Here is a 19,732-nt window from a genome sequence, read left to right as displayed (position 1 = left end):
ATTACGTTGTTCTTAATATTTTGCAGAGGTTAGCTGTCTATAATACAAAATGTAAATATATTCCCAATATATTGTTTTTTGCTTTTCTTTTTGGTGATTTTTTTAATGCAGAGCTTTTTATTTATTTTCTTTTTTATTTTTATTTTTTGTGTGAGGAAGATTGTCCCTGAGCTAACATCTGTTGCCAATTTTCCTCTTTTTGCTTGAGGAAGATTGTCAATGAGCTAACATCTGTGTCAGTCTTCCTCTGTTTTATGTGGGATGCCACCCCAGCATGGCTTGACAAGTGGTGTAGGTCTGCACCCAGAATCCAAACCTGCAAATCCCCAGCCGCTGAAGTGGAGCACACAAACTTAACCACTGGGCCAGGCCCCAGAGCTTTTTATTTTTAGTCAAGTTGAATTTATTAACCTTTTTAATGGCTTCTGGATTTTGAGTCCTAGTCAGCAACACCTTCCTCTCTAAGATTAGAAGGGAATTCTCCCATATTTTCTTCAAGTACTAGAATACTGAAGCACGTTTTCCAGATGGCTACTGATTTTTCCCAACACAATTTACTGAATATTTGATCTTTGATAGAATAATTTGAACTGGCACTTTAATCAAATTCTAAATTCCCATGTGTATTTGAGTGTTTTTCTGGACTTTCTTTTTTGTTCTATTAATTTATCAATACCACTCTGTTTTAATTATTATGGATCTTCTTTTTCCAGGTTTTCCAGGCTATGGGTATAGTTTATTTTTCCATACAATTTTAGAATCAGATTGTCTATTAAAAAATTCTGTTGGTGTATTTTGTTGGGGTCACATTAAGTTGATAAATTTGTATAGAGAAAACTGACATCTTTCTGATGAGGAATCTACCTAACCAAATCATAGTGTCTTTTCATTTATTCAAATCTCCTTTTGTGCCTTTCAGGAATATTTTAAAGTTTTCATATAGGTGTAGTACATTTCTTATTAAGATCATTCCTATTTTATCTTTTGCTATTCCTATTGAAAATGAGGCCTTTTCTTACATTTTTCTTTTTCTTTTTTAATAGTCTTGCTTGTATTAGTGTATGCTACAAATGCAAGTGGTAGGAATACAGAACTGTTTTCCTTTCTTTTGTAATTTTTTGAATTAATCATAGAATCATTTCTATAATAGTGATTGATTTCTTTAGCTTCTTAAAAATATTTACAGATATTCATACTAGATGGTGCATTTACATCTACAGTATATTGAATGAATTCTGTTGTAAATGGAATAAGCTTTGAGCTCTCAACAGGATATTTTCCCTCTATTTTTTTAAAAATAAGACACTAGTGCACTGCCACTATTTTACAGGAAAAAAACACAATGGATATAAAACTTAAAAAAATATATCACTCAAATTTAGTTCCAATTCTTACCAATATTTTTACGTATTTGTAATCTATGATTTCTTGTTATATTCTCTTTTCAACTGTTTTTATATTTTGAATTAAAATGGATAAATTAATGAAAAAGTGCTGAGTCTCTCTTGAGCTCTAGTGTTTTGTCTCTCGGTTGGGACAAACAGTACCAGCTGCTCCACAGGAGGTGGCTTCATTGGTTGTGTGAGAGAGTCCATGAGAAGCTCTACGCATATCCTTTCCTTTGCTCTTACTGGTCGCCAAGAGGATGGCAGCTGTCATGGATCAAGAGTGTGCTTTGCCCTGCCTGACCTAACAGGTCCCACCACAGACTGAGGAGTATAACCTGATTAATTGTGCAAGTGCCAACCAGGGTGGCTCTCCCTGCTGGAAAGCAGTGTTCCAAGGGTTGTCATAATGCTCTCTCTCTTCTCTTCCCTCCAGGCCTGCTTTGTGAAGACAACATTGACGACTGTGCTGGGGGTCCCCACTGTCTTCATGGTGGTCAGTGTGTGGATAGGATTGGGGGCTACAGTTGTCGCTGCTTGCCTGGCTTTGCCGGAGAGCGGTGTGAGGGGGACATCAATGAGTGCCTCTCCAGCCCCTGCAGCTCTGAGGGCAGCCTGGACTGCATACAGCTCATCAACGACTACCTGTGTGTCTGCCACAGGGCCTTCACCGGTGAGAGCCCCTCCAGCCTCTCCAGCCACTCTGCCTCCGAGGGGGCTTTCAGTGAGGAAGTGGGGCCCTGTATACACGTCCAAGACCCAAGTGAAGCTTTTCATTATATGTGAAAACCTAGACCAGCTTAATTCACGGGCCCAATTTTTTCTTACGTCTATGCTCCATGGATGTTATGATCAATCTCTACCGTTTCTTTTTCCTGAGAGACACTTTTTCTTTTGTTATACATTGATTGTATCATACTGGAGCAGAAATATAAAAAAAGAAATAGAATGCTGAGGGTAGTTGAGCAAAATAACATTTTTTAATTGTGGCAAAATGCACACAACATAAAGTTTGCCATCTTGGCCATTTTAAAATATACTATTCAGTGGTATTATGCACGTTCACATTGTTGTGCTACCATCACCACCATCCATCCACAGAACTCTTTTTATCTGAGCAAAATAGCATCTTGTTTTCAAGAAGCTTACATCTAACTCTGCCTTCTTTGGCATCTAGTGACTTGAGTTTCTGGGTAGTTGCTGCCACTGTGACCTTCTTTCCAACTCTGGGACCCAGAGAGACTTAGGATCTTCTAGGGTGCTTAAGGGGAGTAGGTCCAAATTTGGGTGTGTTAAATCAAAAATCAGTTGATGAGGGTCTGGACTTTCTCAGGCTTCTTTTTTTTCATCACAGATCATAACGATGACCAACTCCTGCTTCAGAGTAGGAGCTTTACCACGGGCGCTCACTAGTTACTTCTGGAGAAGGGCAGCTCGGTGACCTTTTGGGACTAAAATAGTTGTTTGTATCTAAATGTGGTAGTATCATCAGATGCTCAGATTAGAAATCTGTCTTGCATTTCTGGGGTCATTCCAAATCTTATACTGTAGTAGTATTCCTTGGGAGTCATATAATAGGTTGCAGTAGTCTACGAATAATTTGGCAAGTTGGACTCTGCTACATTCTGAGCCCATCTGCAAACTTCCTTCCTTCCAATTTTAAAGCTATGTTACCTTTAAGAACTTTGGAATTTTATAAAGATTGGAAGGGCTTTTGCAATATGGAAGATGCCTGGATGGAATATCAAAAGAGAAACAATCCATTATGAATATCATACCTATTGAGGCAGTGCTGGACAGAAAGAGTTTGAACAATCTGTCTACAGTCTCATATTAGCCATGATGTGCTTGGGAAGCCAGAGAGGCAAAGCTGGCTTCTGGTCCTTTCACTGCCTCAGAGGCTTCCTTTATCTGGAAACACTGACAAGTACTTACCAAGAAAGAGGGCACACATGAAGGAAGGAATGGAGACCACCTTGAAGTAGGGTCCCACAGCCAGGAAGTAGTGTTTGTGCATTTCCCACGTTTGTGAATGAAAAAAAATCCCTTGAGCTCCCTGATTGTAATTATTGTGGGATGCTGATGCTGAGATGAAGATCGAGGGACCGTTGGTCTCTGACCGTGTGTCCATGTGATACCTGCTCTTGGTTAGGGGCTGCTGCTGTGCTTGGAAGAGACAAACATCTGTAACTCTTGCCTATTAATTCTGGTTGGCCAAAATTATTACTATTTTAATTTCCTTTTTCAAGCTGCCTCTTTCCTTCTAATTGACTATAAGCCAGATGAGGCCCATCTCTTGCTATGTGCCAAGAGGGCCCAGCTGTGCCTCCATGTCTCCCCCATGATTTCAGTTGCTTAATTTACTTTGTGTTGGAGCAGTGGCCTCTATATGCCTTCTATTTTAGAACTGTTTCTAGAGAAAATTAACTCTGGGAAAATTAAACTGTATTTTAAAGCAGTACCAGTCAGGTTACAGAAAGGCTAGAAAATGATTGAAAAGAGATGTTACAGATGAAAATTTTCTATAAGCTGGAAATCATCATTTAGATGTCTTGGCCTGGAGTAGCCTCTCCTGTGAAGTAGATGATGTTAACAAAGTAGAGTGAAAGTTTTGCTAAATGTTCTTTGACTTGTGAAAGGTAAAGTGCCTTAAAAAAACCTGAGGCATCATTTTTGGTGAGATTAGAGTCGTTTTTCGCATCCATCCTGTTTGGGGATGTATGCCATGTGTCCTTATTGCATAGGTGAGACAGATGAGGAACTGGCCTGAGCCAGTGATGGGTCAACCATGTGGAGATCCGGTCTGTGTTTCCTTCATCTTATGCTCCCTTAGGCTGAGAACTGAACCCTCACACCTCTTGCTCCATATCTAATCCTCTGGCTAGTTCACAACCCAGCAGTGTTCTGTTCGGTAGCTTGTAGTTCCTACTTCTGCCTTTTGAAACTCCTTTTCATCTTCTGCTTTGAGGTCGTCACTGTGAAACTTTCATCGATGTGTGTCCCCAGATGCCTTGCCTTAATGGAGGCACTTGTGCTGTGGCCAGCAACATGCCTGATGGTTTCATTTGTCGTTGTCCCCCGGTAAGTGCTGTGTTGAATGGTTAAGGAGCATGCTCTCTTTCACACAGTCTGTGACAAAGCTGAAATTAAACCTGGTTTTTTCAAGCTCCATGGGGAACTTTCTGGGTGGGGAGATTTCTTAATTTTATCTCTTTCAGAAGAAAGTGCTTAGATTTTCCATGTAAAGCTGTTAAGATACTCCCAGAAACAGTGAGCTCCCTAATCTGTGACTGTCAGTCTTCAGAAGCACCAAGGAAAAACCACAACAAGTTGTGGAATGTTCCCTTGAAAACAGGACTACTGTCTGACTTCTGAGTCCTATGCTGGAGGGTGGTCTTGCTGCCCAGACTTGGGTAGAGTTGCTTACATTCCTTAGCAGCAACTATTTGGGAGCAAGATGTTTCTTAAACTAGAAGGAAGCCTAGTTTTAGCCACTTGCTGGCAAACTCTTTTGCCACTGCCAGAGGCTAAAACCTCCCTAGAGCAGAGATCACTATATGTGGGGAGATACCAAAAGGAAACATGTCCAGTGACCTTGGCCTGGGCTGATCAGGAAGTATAAGAATGAAATGACACAGGAAAGTTTTTTTAGATACCCAAACCTCCTGAAATGATATTTTCCCCCCTGTAAAGCCATTATATGACAGTTAGAGAAGGTGCTTATAGATACAATGTCACCTGACTCATCCCACCATGACTTGTGGACTTAGTTTCTAGAAGTGAGCTCCTAAAGGGAGAGAATTCTACATTCATCCCGTGGAATCTTCAGCCCTCACCTATAGGTTGACTTGAAGAAGTCTCTTCCTAGAACTTGGTCCAGGAGGCTACATGGAGGATCTTAGCCAAGCATCCAGTCTTTCTCTCCCCAGGGGTGTGACAGGGAAGGGATTAGGAGGGAAAACGGGTCATGCCCTCAAGAGTCGGTCCACCATCCTCATTTGTTCACTGATTTCCACAGGGATTCTCCGGGGCAAGATGCCAGAGCAGCTGTGGACAAGTGAAGTGTAGGAGAGGGGAGCAGTGTGTGCACACGGCCTCAGGACCCCGCTGCTTCTGCCCCAACCCCCAGGACTGCGAGTCCAGCTGTGCCAGTAACCCCTGCCAGCATGGGGGCAGCTGCTACCCTCAGCGCCAGCCTCCTTACTACTCGTGCCAGTGCTCTCCACCATTCTGGGGCAGCCGCTGTGAACTCTACACAGCCCCCACTAGCACCCCGCCTGACACCTGTCTGAGCCAGTATTGTGCTGACAAAGCTCGTGATGGCGTCTGCGATGAGGCCTGCAACAGCCACGCCTGCCAATGGGATGGGGGTGACTGTTCCCTCACTATGGAGAACCCCTGGGCCAACTGCTCCTCCCCACTTCCCTGCTGGGATTATATCAACAACCAATGTGATGAGCTGTGCAACACGGCTGAGTGCCTATTTGACAATTTTGAATGCCAGGGGAACAGCAAGACATGCAAGTAAGGGTCCACGGTCCCCAGAAGCTGAGGGAGACTGTCACTAACATACCTCAGTTTCTTGTTCTTACTCCTAACCACTCCAGTGCTTCAACCCAAGCTGCCTCTGCTTTTCAGACTGGTGCCCTGAAGGTCCTCTTCTTCCTGGTGTCAGCCTTGTCCCATCACACGCTACCCCGTGCTCTCCCTTGCTGACAGAGGTCCAGGAATGCTCATTGCACAACCACCCCCTCTCTGCCTATCTCTGCCTTCTCACCTGCTGCTCTCGTGACCTCCCAGGGGAAATAACTTTGGAAGTGGTGTTACCCACTCTCAGGCAGCCTCTCACATAACCTGCCTGCAGGATGGATGGAAAGGTCTGTACTCTCTCTGTTCACCCCATCCTTTCCCTAGGACTGGGTTCCCCATCTGGATTTATCAAGGAGCGTACACTAGATTAGGCCACTTAACCCTGCTGATCTTCATTGTTGCAGTTATAGGGTGTTTTATGGTTTACATAGAATCTTTCCTTTTAGCCATCCCATTGAATTTAACCCTGATTAATTCTCAACAACCTTGTGAGGCATAGGTATTGTTAATAGTCTTTCACAGGTGAGGGAACTGAGACCTGGGATGTTAAAGGTCTTGCCAAAGCACATGAGCTATTCCTGACTCCTCATCTCTTCACTGAGCTAGTGTGGCAAGTTGAACCAAATCATGTCACTATCAAGGGGTGGGGGAGGAGAGGAGAGTGTAGATGAAATGGTTTGTGCATCATTCAGGTTTTGGGACTCAATTTCCTATTCTCAGTATTTGAAAGAGGCTGTACAAGTTAGATCTGGTATCCTGTATGAGACATACCCCTCACTGCCTACCTTCCATAGTTGGTATTCAGTTTTGATTGGGAAAGAAATGGGCCATAGTGACATGGCCCTCTGTATAGCAACTCTTGATGGTTCAAGGCTATGTGTCCAGTTTCTGGAAGAATCTTCTAGAGGCAGCTTATACTTCTGAAAGCCTCTTGTTACCTCACAGGAGCAGTAGATACAAAAACAGAGGAAGTATGAACCAGGTTGATTTTTGTTTCAAATACACAGCTTTGTTTACAAATCTGACTTAACAAGATTACGAGCTGCCTGGGGCCCCATAAGCCTGTGTAGCATAGTGAGCTCAGTGCTGTTTCTCATTCATGGAGCATTCACTGATGTTAAGTGGCATAGACTATACGTACTTATGATGTCAGGGATAGGCGATTCGGGGAAGGCTTCCCGGGGCATTTGGGACTTGATCTGGGCCACAGAGGACAGGTAGGAAAATCCACAGTAATTCCAAGTGGAAAACCAAATAGAGCTCCAGTCAAGTCTGAACTCCCTTCCTTGTTCTCTCCCTCCTTTGCCTCCACCTGCCTAGATATGACAAATACTGTGCAGACCACTTCAAAGACAACCATTGTGACCAGGGATGCAACAGCGAGGAGTGTGGCTGGGATGGACTAGACTGTGCTGCTGACCGGCCAGAGAACCTGGCAGAGGGTACCCTGGTAATTGTCGTGCTGATGCCACCTGAACAACTACGTCAGGATGCCCGCAGCTTCTTGCGGGCACTGGGCACTCTGCTCCACACCAACCTGCGCATTAAGCGGGACTCCCAGGGGGGCCTCATGGTCTATCCCTATTATGGTGAGAAGTCAGCTGTTGTGAAGAAGCCGAGGATGACACGCAGGTCCCTTCCTAGTGATGAAGAACAGGAGGTGGCTGGGTAGGTTTTTGGTTTCTGAATTTCTTCAAGCTTAATTTTATAAAGCTGAGCACTTTGATACACAGAAGTCATAACTGAACCTATAAAAATGCGAATCCCAAACAAACAGAGCAGTGTATCAGGTCAAACAAACTGATTATCACAGTACTTATGCTTAAGGCTCAAGGTTTGCCTTGATCTTGGGATCCTGAAGGGTGGGCTGGAGCAAGCAGGAGGCAGGATGTCTGGAAGCCCTCCTCAAATGCTAGAATCTCTGTCGTTTTGCCAGTGTTGCCTCAAATCCCTTTAGTAGTGACTCCTCCTTTGTACTAATCATTGCCCTCTTTTCAAGGCCCTTCATTAGTAATATAATTCTCTTTGATGAGGGTAATAATTTCCAATTGTTTTGTCATTCATACCCCACTATTTGTTGGTATATCCCGCACCTTTCAACTCTATAGCTAGCTGAGATAGGGATGCAGAAACAAAGGAGAATAAGAACCAAAAGTATGGGGGGGTATATTTTTAGAGTAGCACTATGTGCTGCTGAGTACCTAGGAAGGGGTGAAAGAAGACCACCCAACCAGGAGAGCACCGAAGTCCAGCGCTACCCAGTTTTCTCACCTTGTCCTGTGTGCCTGAGTCAGAAGGCTTAGACTCACCCAGACCAAAGCAGGTGAGACATCGCCTGAGTGGGAAGTATTGTTTAGGATCTGAAGGGACAATATCTTAATTTCTGAGATCTTTCTGGAGGCAGCATCACAGAGATGGAAAGCGTGATGCTGAAGGTGAGGAAGGAAGGATCACATAACCCTTTCTGACTCATCTTGCTTGACTGGCACCTTCTGTTTTACTTAGCATTTCCCTTTTTCCTCTTTCCCTTGGCATTTCACAGCTCTAAGGTATTTCTGGAAATTGACAACCGGCAGTGTGTTCAAGATTCAGACCAGTGCTTCAAGAACACAGATGCAGCAGCAGCTCTTCTGGCTTCTCATGCCATCCAGGGGACCCTGTCGTACCCTCTTGTGTCTGTCGTCAGTGAGTGGCACTGGTCTTAAGGGGAAAGTATGGGGGTGAAAGGCATCACTTGGGAGCAAAGAGAAAACATCACACTTTTCAGTGTGCAGTTCTCTATTTTTCAGGGCTGGTGAGGTCAAAGCTACCCTCTAAATGAATTTGATGCGAATATTGAAAGGTCGATATTTTGTTCAGCGCTTTCCCTGTCTCTCCGCCCTTTCAGGTGAATCCTTGACTCCAAAACGCACTCAGCTTCTCTATCTACTTGCTGTTGCTGTTGTCATCATCCTGTTTATTATCCTGCTGGGGGTTATCATGGCAAAACGAAAGCGTAAGCATGGCTCCCTCTGGCTGCCTGAAGGTTTCACCCTTCGCCGAGACTCCAGCAATCACAAGCGTCGTGAGCCAGTGGGACAGGATGCCGTGGGGCTGAAGTAAGAGGGTTTGCCAACAAGCTACTGTCACAGTGGTAATGAGCAGGGATAAATTGAAAAGCAGGTCTTGTTGAATCATGTTTCTAAATTCTGAGCTCTGGCCACACCACATTATCACACTTGACCATGATTCTGAATGTCTACTGAGTGACTATGAAATAATAGTCTGGATGCTTCTATTCTGTATATATTATTGCAGTAATGCTCAGCTTCTGTGTTGAGGCACACTTTTGTTGTGAGCTCTTGATCATTGGGAAAGGAAAGGATATTTTCTCAGGCGATGGGATGTAAGATACTGCCCATCCTTTGTAGGCCAAGGCGCCTGAAAGTCTGAGTATAGCCACGAGAGTGTGTCATGGTGGAAGAAGTTGAAAACCATTCTATTAGTTTGTAACATAATCTCTGCTTTTATTTTTCCCCTTCATAATTCTGTCATATCAGGAATCTCTCAGTGCAAGTCTCAGAGGCTAACCTAATTGGTTCCGGAACAAGTGAACATTGGGTCGATGATGAAGGGCCACAGCCAAAGAAAGCCAAGGTAAGCTGGCCATGGTAGAACCACCACTGTCGGCCATTAGCTGATCACATTTCAATTTGTGTCCTTTGGTATCTAGAGTGTCCCGGAAGGGAGAAAAGGGTGATAGTCTTTGTATGTTGCTTAGGCAATGACCATCCCAGGGTGTCATGAAAGGCAGGACTCTTTAGGTCGTTGATGGCCTTAGGTTACCTGTGTATGTTTTTCAATAAGAACTCTTTAAAAATAATGAAACAAACATGCTTCCTTCCTCAAGTGTCATGCTGATGGTAGTCGAATAAGGACTGATGTGTGTAAATAGCATTTCTTCATGGCTAGCTCTCTCCCTTATCGTTTCTGGACACTTTTCCTTCTGGAAGGGAAGGTGGAATTAAACAGGGAAAGAAAGCCAGTGACCATTGAGTTTGGAGGCTCTGCATCTTGAGCCCAGGAAACTAAAGCCATATGGAAGTCAGAAGTAGATTGGGCTGAAGCTGATGTGAAAAAGGAGACCATCCTTCTATCCATAGCTCTACATGGCTGGGATATGCATGTATCCCATAGATATTCTAGATTAGCTACAGAAATGAATGCTTGAAGAATGCAGGCATGTAGTACAGCATGATGGTTAGGACATTGCTTTAGTTATAATCAGAACTGGATTCTAAAACACTGCTACTTGGTAGCTACCAAATTACTTAATCTCTTTTTACTTAATTATCCGTATCTGTAAAATAGGGACAATAATAATTCTTTCCCCTGTGAGTTGTGAGGATTAAACACAATGATACATGTAAAGCGCCTTACCTATTTTCTGTCACATACTAAATGTTCAATGAAGGCTAGTTGCTTTTTAAATTATAATAATAATTATCGTTCAACAAATATTTCCTGAGTGCTTGCTATGTGCTGGGCAACCTCGAACGAGTCTTGTTCCATATTCTCACGAACCTTGCGGTCTAGAGGTAGAGACTTCCATGTAGTGCCTTGGTAGCACTTCATACATAGTCAGTTAAATAGAGGTAGGCAGAGTGTGCTTTTTAGGACCAAAAAGAGGAATTAAAGTCTAATTTGTATTTGAAAAGTAGGTAAGAGTTAATCAAACAAAGAATTGGGAGAGACCATGGCAGGCAGAGGAACAACAGAGGCAAAAGCCCAGAAGCAAGAAAATGGTGCTTCGGGGTTCTATAGGTAGCATATTAGGTAGGTAATATAGGTGACATGTTAGGGCTGCAGCCTAGAGTTTGAGATGGGCGGTTGGGAGAGTTGGACAGATGATGCAGGTGAGGTAAATAGGAACCATATCACGAGGGCAGTGGGAAGCAGATGCAGTTAATAATCTGGAGGGGTAGACTAGGAGGAGAGAGAAAGCTTGGGGGAGATTAGAAGTGGTGGGAGGCTCTGGACTAGGTCCTTGTCTGCAGTTCCTGGTGGTGGGCCAGATTGATAGGAGAGTTGTTTTCCCCTCTCAGGCTGAAGATGAGGCTTTACTCTCAGAAGAAGATGACCCCATTGATCGACGTCCATGGACACAGCAGCACCTTGAAGCTGCAGATATCCGTAGGACACCATCGTTGGCTCTCACTCCCCCGCAGGCAGAGCAGGAGGTGGATGTGCTGGACGTGAATGTCCGTGGCCCAGGTCAGCACCTGCAAGCTTCCCCTTTTCACTAGGGCATGCCTGCCCTTGGTTCTGCAGTGTTGTCCTTGTGTTGACCCCACTTAATGATATGCCCTCTGCCAATGTCACAGATTCTAAATCAGCATGAAGAAACGAATGCTTAAAGAATAGAGGCATGCAGAAATTATTAATTTACCTGAGAGGAAAGGGGAGGATTTCACATTGCTTCACATACAGCATGCTTGAGAACAGGCTGATTATATGGGATAGATTTTACTAGGATAGAAAGATAATATCCCCAATCAGAAGGCTAGAGAATTAGTTTAGTTGGCACCTGAGTGCATATAGTTCTGTTAATATTGGATATTTCAAATTGTTGTCCAATTCAAAATAACATAGCACTTAGAAACTTGAAGAGAAAAGCTTGTTTACTTAGAAAAGATCCCCCAGCTTAAAATGACTCTTACTTTCCCTTTACTCTTTACAGAAGGAACAATATCAGAGGAAAAGTAGGTCCCAAATGTAAAATGAATTGCCAATTAGGAACCACAGGGATTTTTTTCCCCATAAGAAGAACTTTACTCAAATTGAACTTTTCCAACAATAGAGTTAATTGAACATTAACGTCCTTCTCCTCCTTGAATACTTTTTGGAATTTTCCTTTCCTGTAGATGGGTGCACTCCACTGATGCTGGCTTCTCTCCGAGGAGGCAGCTCAGATATGAGTGATGAAGATGAAGATGCAGAGGACTCCTCTGCCAACATTATCACAGACTTGGTCTACCAGGGTGCCAGCCTCCAGGCCCAGACAGACCGGACTGGTGAGATGGCCCTGCACCTTGCAGCCCGCTACTCAAGAGCTGATGCTGCCAAGCGTCTGCTGGATGCAGGTGCAGATGCCAATGCCCAGGACAACATGGGCCGCTGCCCTCTCCATGCTGCAGTGGCAGCTGATGCACAAGGTGTCTTCCAGGTAAAGAACATGAGAAGACTTGGTTCCTTATGGATCTATAATGTTTTATCTTTGTTAAGACACTTAATATCCCGTTATATTTGTTCAATAATTCTTTGAGAGAATAAGGCAGTTAGTAGAGTCATGCTTGCTAGACGGAAAAGCAGGAAAAGCGAGGCAGGCAAACTGACTTAACTCTGTACAGCCAGATAGTGATAGAACCAACAGCAGATAACACAAGTCTTCTGATTCTTAATCACTGTTCTTTTCGATGTGCAAAATGCCTCCCAAATGAATGGATCAGATAGGAGTCTTACCTGTTATAAAGCCTTTGACTAGTGCCAGCTTCTCTCTGTAAATTTATCTGACCATATGGGCTTCCAGCTGCTCCTTGGTGGTTTTCTTGACGTGAGTTCACAGTGTACTCCTTGAGGCCCTTTTATTTTACCCTTACGAGGAAATTGAAAGTATTCTGAATCAGCTTAAACTAACGCCATAATTGAAATTATGGTATTTTCCCACACCTCCTTCTTTCTTTAGAAAGTAGAAATACATCACTTTACATGAGCCATTGTCTCTTGAGCATCCATTTATTTGTACTTTCATTCAACAAATATTTATTGATTGACCATGGTAGAATTTTGGGCACAAAGATAACGAGACATTCCGTCCCTTCCAGGCACTTACAGTGTAGCTTCAGCTCTGATGCTTTTGTTTCTTTTCTTAGCTTCATGATTTTCCTTAATCCAGGTGACTCTGTTTTCTGTACGTTCTCCTCTTCTAGATTCTGATCCGCAACCGAGTAACTGATCTAGATGCCAGGATGAATGATGGTACCACACCCCTGATCCTGGCTGCCCGCCTGGCTGTGGAGGGAATGGTGGCAGAACTGATCAACTGCCAAGCAGATGTGAATGCAGTGGATGACCATGGTAGGGACAAAAGGCAGGGATTCAAATTCTCCCCTGAAAAGCATGCCTCTAAGGAGGAAAATTTTTACATGATCCTTAAAGAACTGTCTCAGATCTGAATCCACTGAAGATTAATTCATTAATTCTTCCTTTTCGACATATTGAGTTCAGAGAACTGGACCAGTGGGAAGTCCATAGATGAAGATGGGAAGGGATCTTTAGTGAGGGTTCTTGGTCCTCAAAGCAGGTCTGTGAAAGGTAGATCGCATAGATTTCCTGTGTAGATTCCCAGCGATACCACTCTTGATACGAGGACTTATGAGAGCTGACTTCACTCGGGGGGTTGTCAGAGATCCTGAATACACAGTCTGACATGTAATAAATAAATAGGTTGTTGTCTTCAGTGTGTGATTGGTAGATCCTCCAATGGTCGATTGTGCCATGTGGAGGATGTGGGTACCGTAGACAAGTGGTCCTTTACACAGAGGTTTTCTGAAGGCCAGCCAGCCTGTAGAAGTATTTCTAGAACAGAGGAACAAGAAGATAACACTTAGGTTTTTCCTATGGGCCTTCACAGAGAACTGGCTTTCTGTTGCTCTCTGGGAAGTTTAAGGTTTTCTTGTATAAGTCATGATGTTTCCTTCTACTAGGAGTAGCTCACGTCCTTCTAAACTCTTGTCTGCTTATAAAAATGTTCTTCCTTGCAGGAAAATCTGCTCTTCACTGGGCAGCTGCTGTCAATAATGTGGAGGCGACCCTTTTGCTGTTGAAAAATGGGGCCAACCGAGACATGCAGGACAACAAGGTACAGTCTGGGCTCTGAGCTGGAGGGCAGGCATGGCAGCGCCTCAGATTAGAAGGCCTTCCCTTTTGTCCTGTAGCTCCTCCTGTGATATGTATAGACAAAGATGAAGGCAGGTTGGAAAGGAAGTTGGTCCAGAGAGCTTGAGGAAGGGTGTTGGGCTTCTCCAGAGCAGTGTCAGGATGGAGCCCTCTGTCTGCTCAGCACTCAGTCTGAACCGGGCTGTGCTGTAAATAACTGGCGTGGCCTTCTCCGCCTCTCTTTTCTCTGACATTTCTCTTCTCCTGCTCTCAGTTCTGTCCACACTCACTTCCTTTTCTCCTGTGTGTTTTCATTTTTTCCCACTGCTCTTTTCTCTCCTGTTGGACACCATGATGTTTTCCTCTTTACTTTTCTTCCTGAGTTTTATGTCAGGCTTCCCCTCTCTCACTCATCTTATCTTGTCTCATTTATTTCCTCTGTTCCCTTATTTTAGTTCTTTCTTGAACACGTTTTATCTCTTCTTCTTTTTATTTTCCCTTATTTTTGCCATTTCTGTACATGCTCTAGGTTCTTCCCCTCCTACCTGTCTTATTTCTAACTCTTTTTCCTCTTAAAACCCTATTTCGGTGAGCTCAGTGCTCTTTTAAGTGACTCTCTGGCCCAGTGGCATGTTTAATTTCATACATTCCCCATTAAGGTGATAACATCCTCAATGAGGGAAAATTGATTGTTGAGGAGGTGCGAAATCATCTTACTCTTTTGTATATAAAATGCAGATATCCATTCAGTACATGGGTAGATATACAATTTATCTGTGGTATTAAAATTTCATGTGGGAGGGAGTTAGGAAAAAAATGTCTAAGGGAATGATAATAACAAAAAGATTGAGAAACTGCTGTATTCTCAAGAACGTTATTAAAATGTGCTCTATCTGGGCCTTTTCTGCAGGAAGAGACACCTCTGTTTCTTGCTGCCCGGGAGGGGAGCTATGAAGCAGCCAAGATTCTCTTAGACCATTTTGCCAATCGGGACATCACAGACCATATGGATCGTCTTCCTCGGGATGTGGCTCGGGACCGCATGCACCATGACATTGTCCGCCTCCTGGACGAGTACAATGTGACACCAAGCCCTCCAGGCACTGTGCTGACTTCTGCTCTTTCACCTGTCATCTGTGGGCCCAACAGATCTTTCCTCAGTCTGAAGCACACCCCAATGGGCAAGAAGCCTAGACGGCCCAATGCCAAGAGTGCCATGCCCACTAGCCTCCCTAACCTTGCCAAGGAGACCAAGGATGCCAAGGGTAGTAGGAGGAAGAAGTCTCTGAGTGATAAGGGCCAGCTCTCTGAGAGCTCAGTGACTTTATCCCCTGTTGATTCCCTAGAATCTCCTCACACATATGTTTCTGACACCACATCCTCTCCAATGATTACATCTCCTGGAATCTTACAGGCTTCACCCAACCCTATGTTGGCCGCTGCTGCACCCCCTGCCCCAGTTCATGCGCAGCATGCACTCTCTTTCTCTAACCTTCATGAGATGCAGCCTTTGTCTCATGGGGCCAGCACTGTGCTGCCCTCAGTGAGCCAGCTGCTGTCCCACCACCACATTGTTCCCCCAGGCAATGGCAGTGCAGGGAGCTTGGGTAGGCTACATCCAGTCACTGTGCCAGCAGATTGGATGAACCGCATGGAGATGAATGAGACCCAGTACAATGAGATGTTTGGTATGGTCCTGGCTCCAGCTGAGGGCACCCACCCTGGCATAGCTCCCCAGAGCAGGCCACCTGAAGGGAAGCATATAACTACCCCTCGGGAGCCCTTGCCCCCCATTGTGACTTTCCAGCTAATCCCCAAAGGCAGTATTACCCAGCCAGCTGGGGCTCCCCAGCCTCAGTCCAATTGCCCTCCTGCTGTTGCAGGCCCCCTGCCCACCATGTACCAGATTCCAGAAATGGCTCGTTTGCCCAGTGTGGCATTCCCCACTGCCATGATGCCCCAGCAGGATGGGCAGGTTGCTCAAACCATTCTGCCAGCCTATCATCCTTTTCCAGCCTCTGTGGGCAAGTATCCCACACCCCCTTCACAGCATAGTTATGCTTCCTCGAATGCTGCTGAGCGAACACCCAGTCACAGTGGTCACCTCCAGGGTGAACATCCCTACCTGACACCATCCCCAGAATCTCCTGACCAGTGGTCAAGTTCATCACCCCACTCTGCTTCTGACTGGTCAGATGTGACCACCAGCCCTACTCCTGGGGGTGCTGGAGCAGGTCAGCGGGGACCTGGGACACATATGTCTGAGCCACCACGCAGCAACATGCAGGTTTACGCATGAAAAAGTCTGCCTCCAGTTTAGGGACAGAACTGCCTATTGTAAATGCTGCTGAGGAACAAATGAAGGTCATCCGGGAGAGAAATGAAGAAATCTCTGGAACCAGCCTCTGGAGGCAGAAGAGAGGAGATGCTCTTACCTTTTAGATAATGCAAGGGAAGCAATTTTATCAGCTTCACTGGCTATATGCAGAGTTTTGTAGGGGAGAGACATGGCTCCTAGTCTCTTGCCCATCAAGCCAAGTTCATGGAAATGCAAGATGAATACAAGACTTGGGACCATGTTTACTCTCTTCTATTTGGAGACTAGGATGGATGCTTGTTGTAGCCCAGACAGTCTTGCAGCTTAGACTGCATTTTAAGCCCTGGGGGCTTCTGCCATATCCATGAGAAGATTCTACAGTAGAGTCCTACTGGGAACTGTGCCCTGGAATTCTGCCTGAGTTGAGCTATCTCATCTTCTCATCCTTGGAAATTCTTTTGACTTCATTTGGTGCTTTAATTTTTGCACCTTTCTATGGTTGTAGCCACACCAGCATGTTCTAGGGCAAGACCTTTGTGCTTTTACTCATTCCTGCTCTGGAAAGCAACTTCAGCCTCCTTTTTCCCCTCCTACTTTCCCAGTGCCCCTAGGAGTCTCACAGGGTTTACTTTGGTTATGGTTCTCAGCATAAACCTTTCAGGTATGTTTCTTTAGAAAATGGACCTATTATACTCTCCTACATAATAGGACTCCCAGAAGAAGAAGGGAGCAAAATATATTTCTTCGAACCCATTTTGGGAACAGGAGACCCCTTCAAGAGGCTGCACCTTAATTCTCTTGCCTGCATGTGGGGCTTCATATAAACCTTACTAGAAAGAAGGATAAAAATTGGTTGTTTTCCATTTGTGGGCCTAGTCAGGGTGACATCTTTTCCTTGGCACCATAGGTACTGTGACCTCCTTACAAAAACAAACAGACAGACAAAGGTTTGGAATGTTGGAATGACCAAGAGATAAGCTAACTCATGCAAGAAGTGGTTACCCACTGACAGGTCCCCCCCTTCCCTTCCTGCCAAGCATTCCATTGACTGCCAGCATGAAGCACATTTGTTCCCAGAGCTTAGAACCCTCGGCCTGCTTCACTCACTCATCCAGCAGGTGAAGCTAGTCCTAGCTGTTGAGCTTTTCCTTCCATCTATCTCCACAGAAGAAAATGTCTGAGACGATATTCCCTTGCCATTTAGAACTGAACCTTCCTCAGCTCAAGGGACCCCATGACAGTCGCCCTCCCTTCGTCAGGTGATCACTGTCTCTACTTCTTGATTCTCTTTCTGATCAAAGGCCTGTTCACCAGTCTTCCCTCCACATTGTATGGTCTGAGTTACTGGTACACCCAGTAGGTTCTCACCGCACACATGGATTTTCTATGATCAAGTGCAGGAAATAGAAAGTTGACCTCGTTCTCTAGGGTCCAAGCCAGCCCTATAAGAAGGTTGGAAAGGGAGGAACTATGAGGCAGCCTTTGCTATTTTTTGCTACCTTTTCTTTTCCTTTGAAGCAGTCATGACACTGCTGTTTAGGCAACTAACAAAGACACTTATCAGGACACTTCCCTTTCCTAGCGTCACCTTCTAGATGATAATGGACAATTTCAGACTCACCGTCTTTCTCATCCTCAGGTTCAGATTGTGATTGCATCTCACCTGAGTCTCCTCTCTGTATCTGTGATCTTGGTAACTGCCTTGACCCTCTGTCAAGGGCAGAAGCATTCCAGTCATCACTAGAAATAGGAGGAGAATAGCTTTCTTCCTCTTCTCCCTGAGTCTGCTGATAATTGGTCCTGTAGTCACACTGTCACTTCTCCCTGTGCTATGATGTCATGAAACCTGGAAAATTAGTTCTGCCGGGCCCTTTTGTAGATATTAATAGTTAAATTCCCTACTCTGTTTTGGTTTGAATGATAGTCTTCATTCCCATTGGTTGGGAGTGTTTCTCAGTGCTTCTCACTTACCTGATTTATCTGTCTATGGCCCTATATGGAAACCCTGTGTGTCTGTTAGCATGGCAGTCTACAAATGGTTTTTTCAGTCTTGCCCAAGTTCATTTAACCAACAAAAATAATTAGTTCTGCCCTGACATAAGCAGATTGTTCATTCTGTGTTTTATTCTCTCATATGGCAGCTCCAGCAGCCCCTTTCATGGTGTATGACATTTTATCATTCTAAATGGTGATTCTCTATCCTTGGACCCATTTGTCAATTCACAGATGGGGAGAACCTATCTGCATGGACCACTGTGGACCCCACCACATCTGACCCTCTCTGTCATCCTGTTCCAGCCCCACGTCCTGAAAGTATCAGCCTCTGATCTAGCAGCTTGGATCTTTTATAGCCTCTCCCCTCCCTGAGCTCAATGTAGGCCTAATTTGCTTGCTTCTCCTTCTTGGGATCCTTGGGTTTTGGGGAAGGGAATGTGAAAGCTGCCATTACAGACAGGCTTCAGTGATGAGAAGGAAGACACTGCCTTTCGAGCATTTATCAATCTCCTACATTTTAAGAGCCCTTGAGTGTATAGAATCTAATAAAAGAGAAGGTAAGACGGAGAATCACTTTCTCATTTGGGTTCAGAATTGGAGACTAGGTTTTTATGGAACGCATCTTTTATGCTGTCTATAGGTCATCCCCCCCCCCCCATTTTTGGTTTATTTTTATTTTTATAAGTTTTTCCTTTGACTCCTGTCTGTCTGGGGGATAGATGTTTTGTTTAATTGTTTGTTTTTTCTGTTTTGTGTTAAGCATCGTTTTCTGACTTACATGATGGTGAGCGAGGGAGAGGTTTGAGGGAAAGGGAGACTGAGAGTTAAAGATTTTAATGTAAGCAATCAGCTAGGATGCTCAAGTCCATCCTTTATTAAATTTGCTAGTTCACAATTCTTGCATAGAAAAGAACCAAATCTGTAATGTTTCGTTGGCAGATGGTTTGGGGATTTTGGCCTTAACCAGTACGTTGAATGTATGATGACTGAGAGGACACGTTGATGTGCCCTTAGGCTCCCACTCGTAACTGTCTGGTACTATGGTTCCTTCCTTGTGTACATTTACCTTAAAAGTGATATTATATCTGTTTGTATGAAAAACCCAGTAACCAATAAAATGACTGCGTATTCCTAACTATACATAGTAAGGAAAACGCACACTTTGTTTTTACTTTCAAAGTTTCATTCTAAAAGTAGTTAAGATGAAATTTATATGAAAGCATTTTTATCACAAAATAAAAAAGGTTACATGTCAAGTTCAGTGGCACTGCAGTTTTTATTTTCCGTTCCTGTATCCCCGGTCTCACAATGATCTAGCTCATGGGGTCGTGATTTGCTGAGAGAGAAAGCATTTTCTTTTCACTCTGAATCCCACAAAGCCTAGCACTAGGCTTCTTTTTTTCTTTCTCCAGTTGGGTCATTAATAAATGCTTTTGAGGAAAAAGCTTTTGTCAGATAGGAAGCATTGCAGGACTGAGTCACTTCTCTGTGCACTGGCTGGTGACAGGTGGACAATTGCTCAGGACAA

General features: G+C 44.3%; 1 protein-coding gene across 1 annotated transcript in view; it reads left to right on the top strand.

The window, feature by feature from the left end:
• NOTCH2 (notch receptor 2) overlaps positions 1-19,460 on the top strand; it is a 153,422-nt gene extending 133,962 nt beyond the window's left edge. The window contains exons 23-34 of the mRNA XM_014831045.3: positions 1,822-2,058; positions 4,354-4,466; positions 5,404-5,909; positions 7,296-7,643; positions 8,518-8,660; positions 8,863-9,073; positions 9,515-9,611; positions 11,060-11,228; positions 11,879-12,180; positions 12,944-13,091; positions 13,778-13,875; positions 14,803-19,460. Coding sequence (XP_014686531.1) covers positions 1,822-2,058; positions 4,354-4,466; positions 5,404-5,909; positions 7,296-7,643; positions 8,518-8,660; positions 8,863-9,073; positions 9,515-9,611; positions 11,060-11,228; positions 11,879-12,180; positions 12,944-13,091; positions 13,778-13,875; positions 14,803-16,191 — 3,761 coding nt within the window. The 3' untranslated portion in view covers positions 16,192-19,460. The remainder of the gene's footprint in view (positions 1-1,821; positions 2,059-4,353; positions 4,467-5,403; positions 5,910-7,295; positions 7,644-8,517; positions 8,661-8,862; positions 9,074-9,514; positions 9,612-11,059; positions 11,229-11,878; positions 12,181-12,943; positions 13,092-13,777; positions 13,876-14,802) is intronic.
• Positions 19,461-19,732: the final 272 nt, after the last annotated feature.

Source organism: Equus asinus, chromosome 16 (assembly GCF_041296235.1).
Source record: "Equus asinus isolate D_3611 breed Donkey chromosome 16, EquAss-T2T_v2, whole genome shotgun sequence".
In the NCBI taxonomy this organism is placed as follows: domain Eukaryota; kingdom Metazoa; phylum Chordata; class Mammalia; order Perissodactyla; family Equidae; genus Equus; species Equus asinus.
Note: the sequence above shows the minus strand (reverse complement) of the source record. Positions and strands in the feature narration are given on the sequence as shown.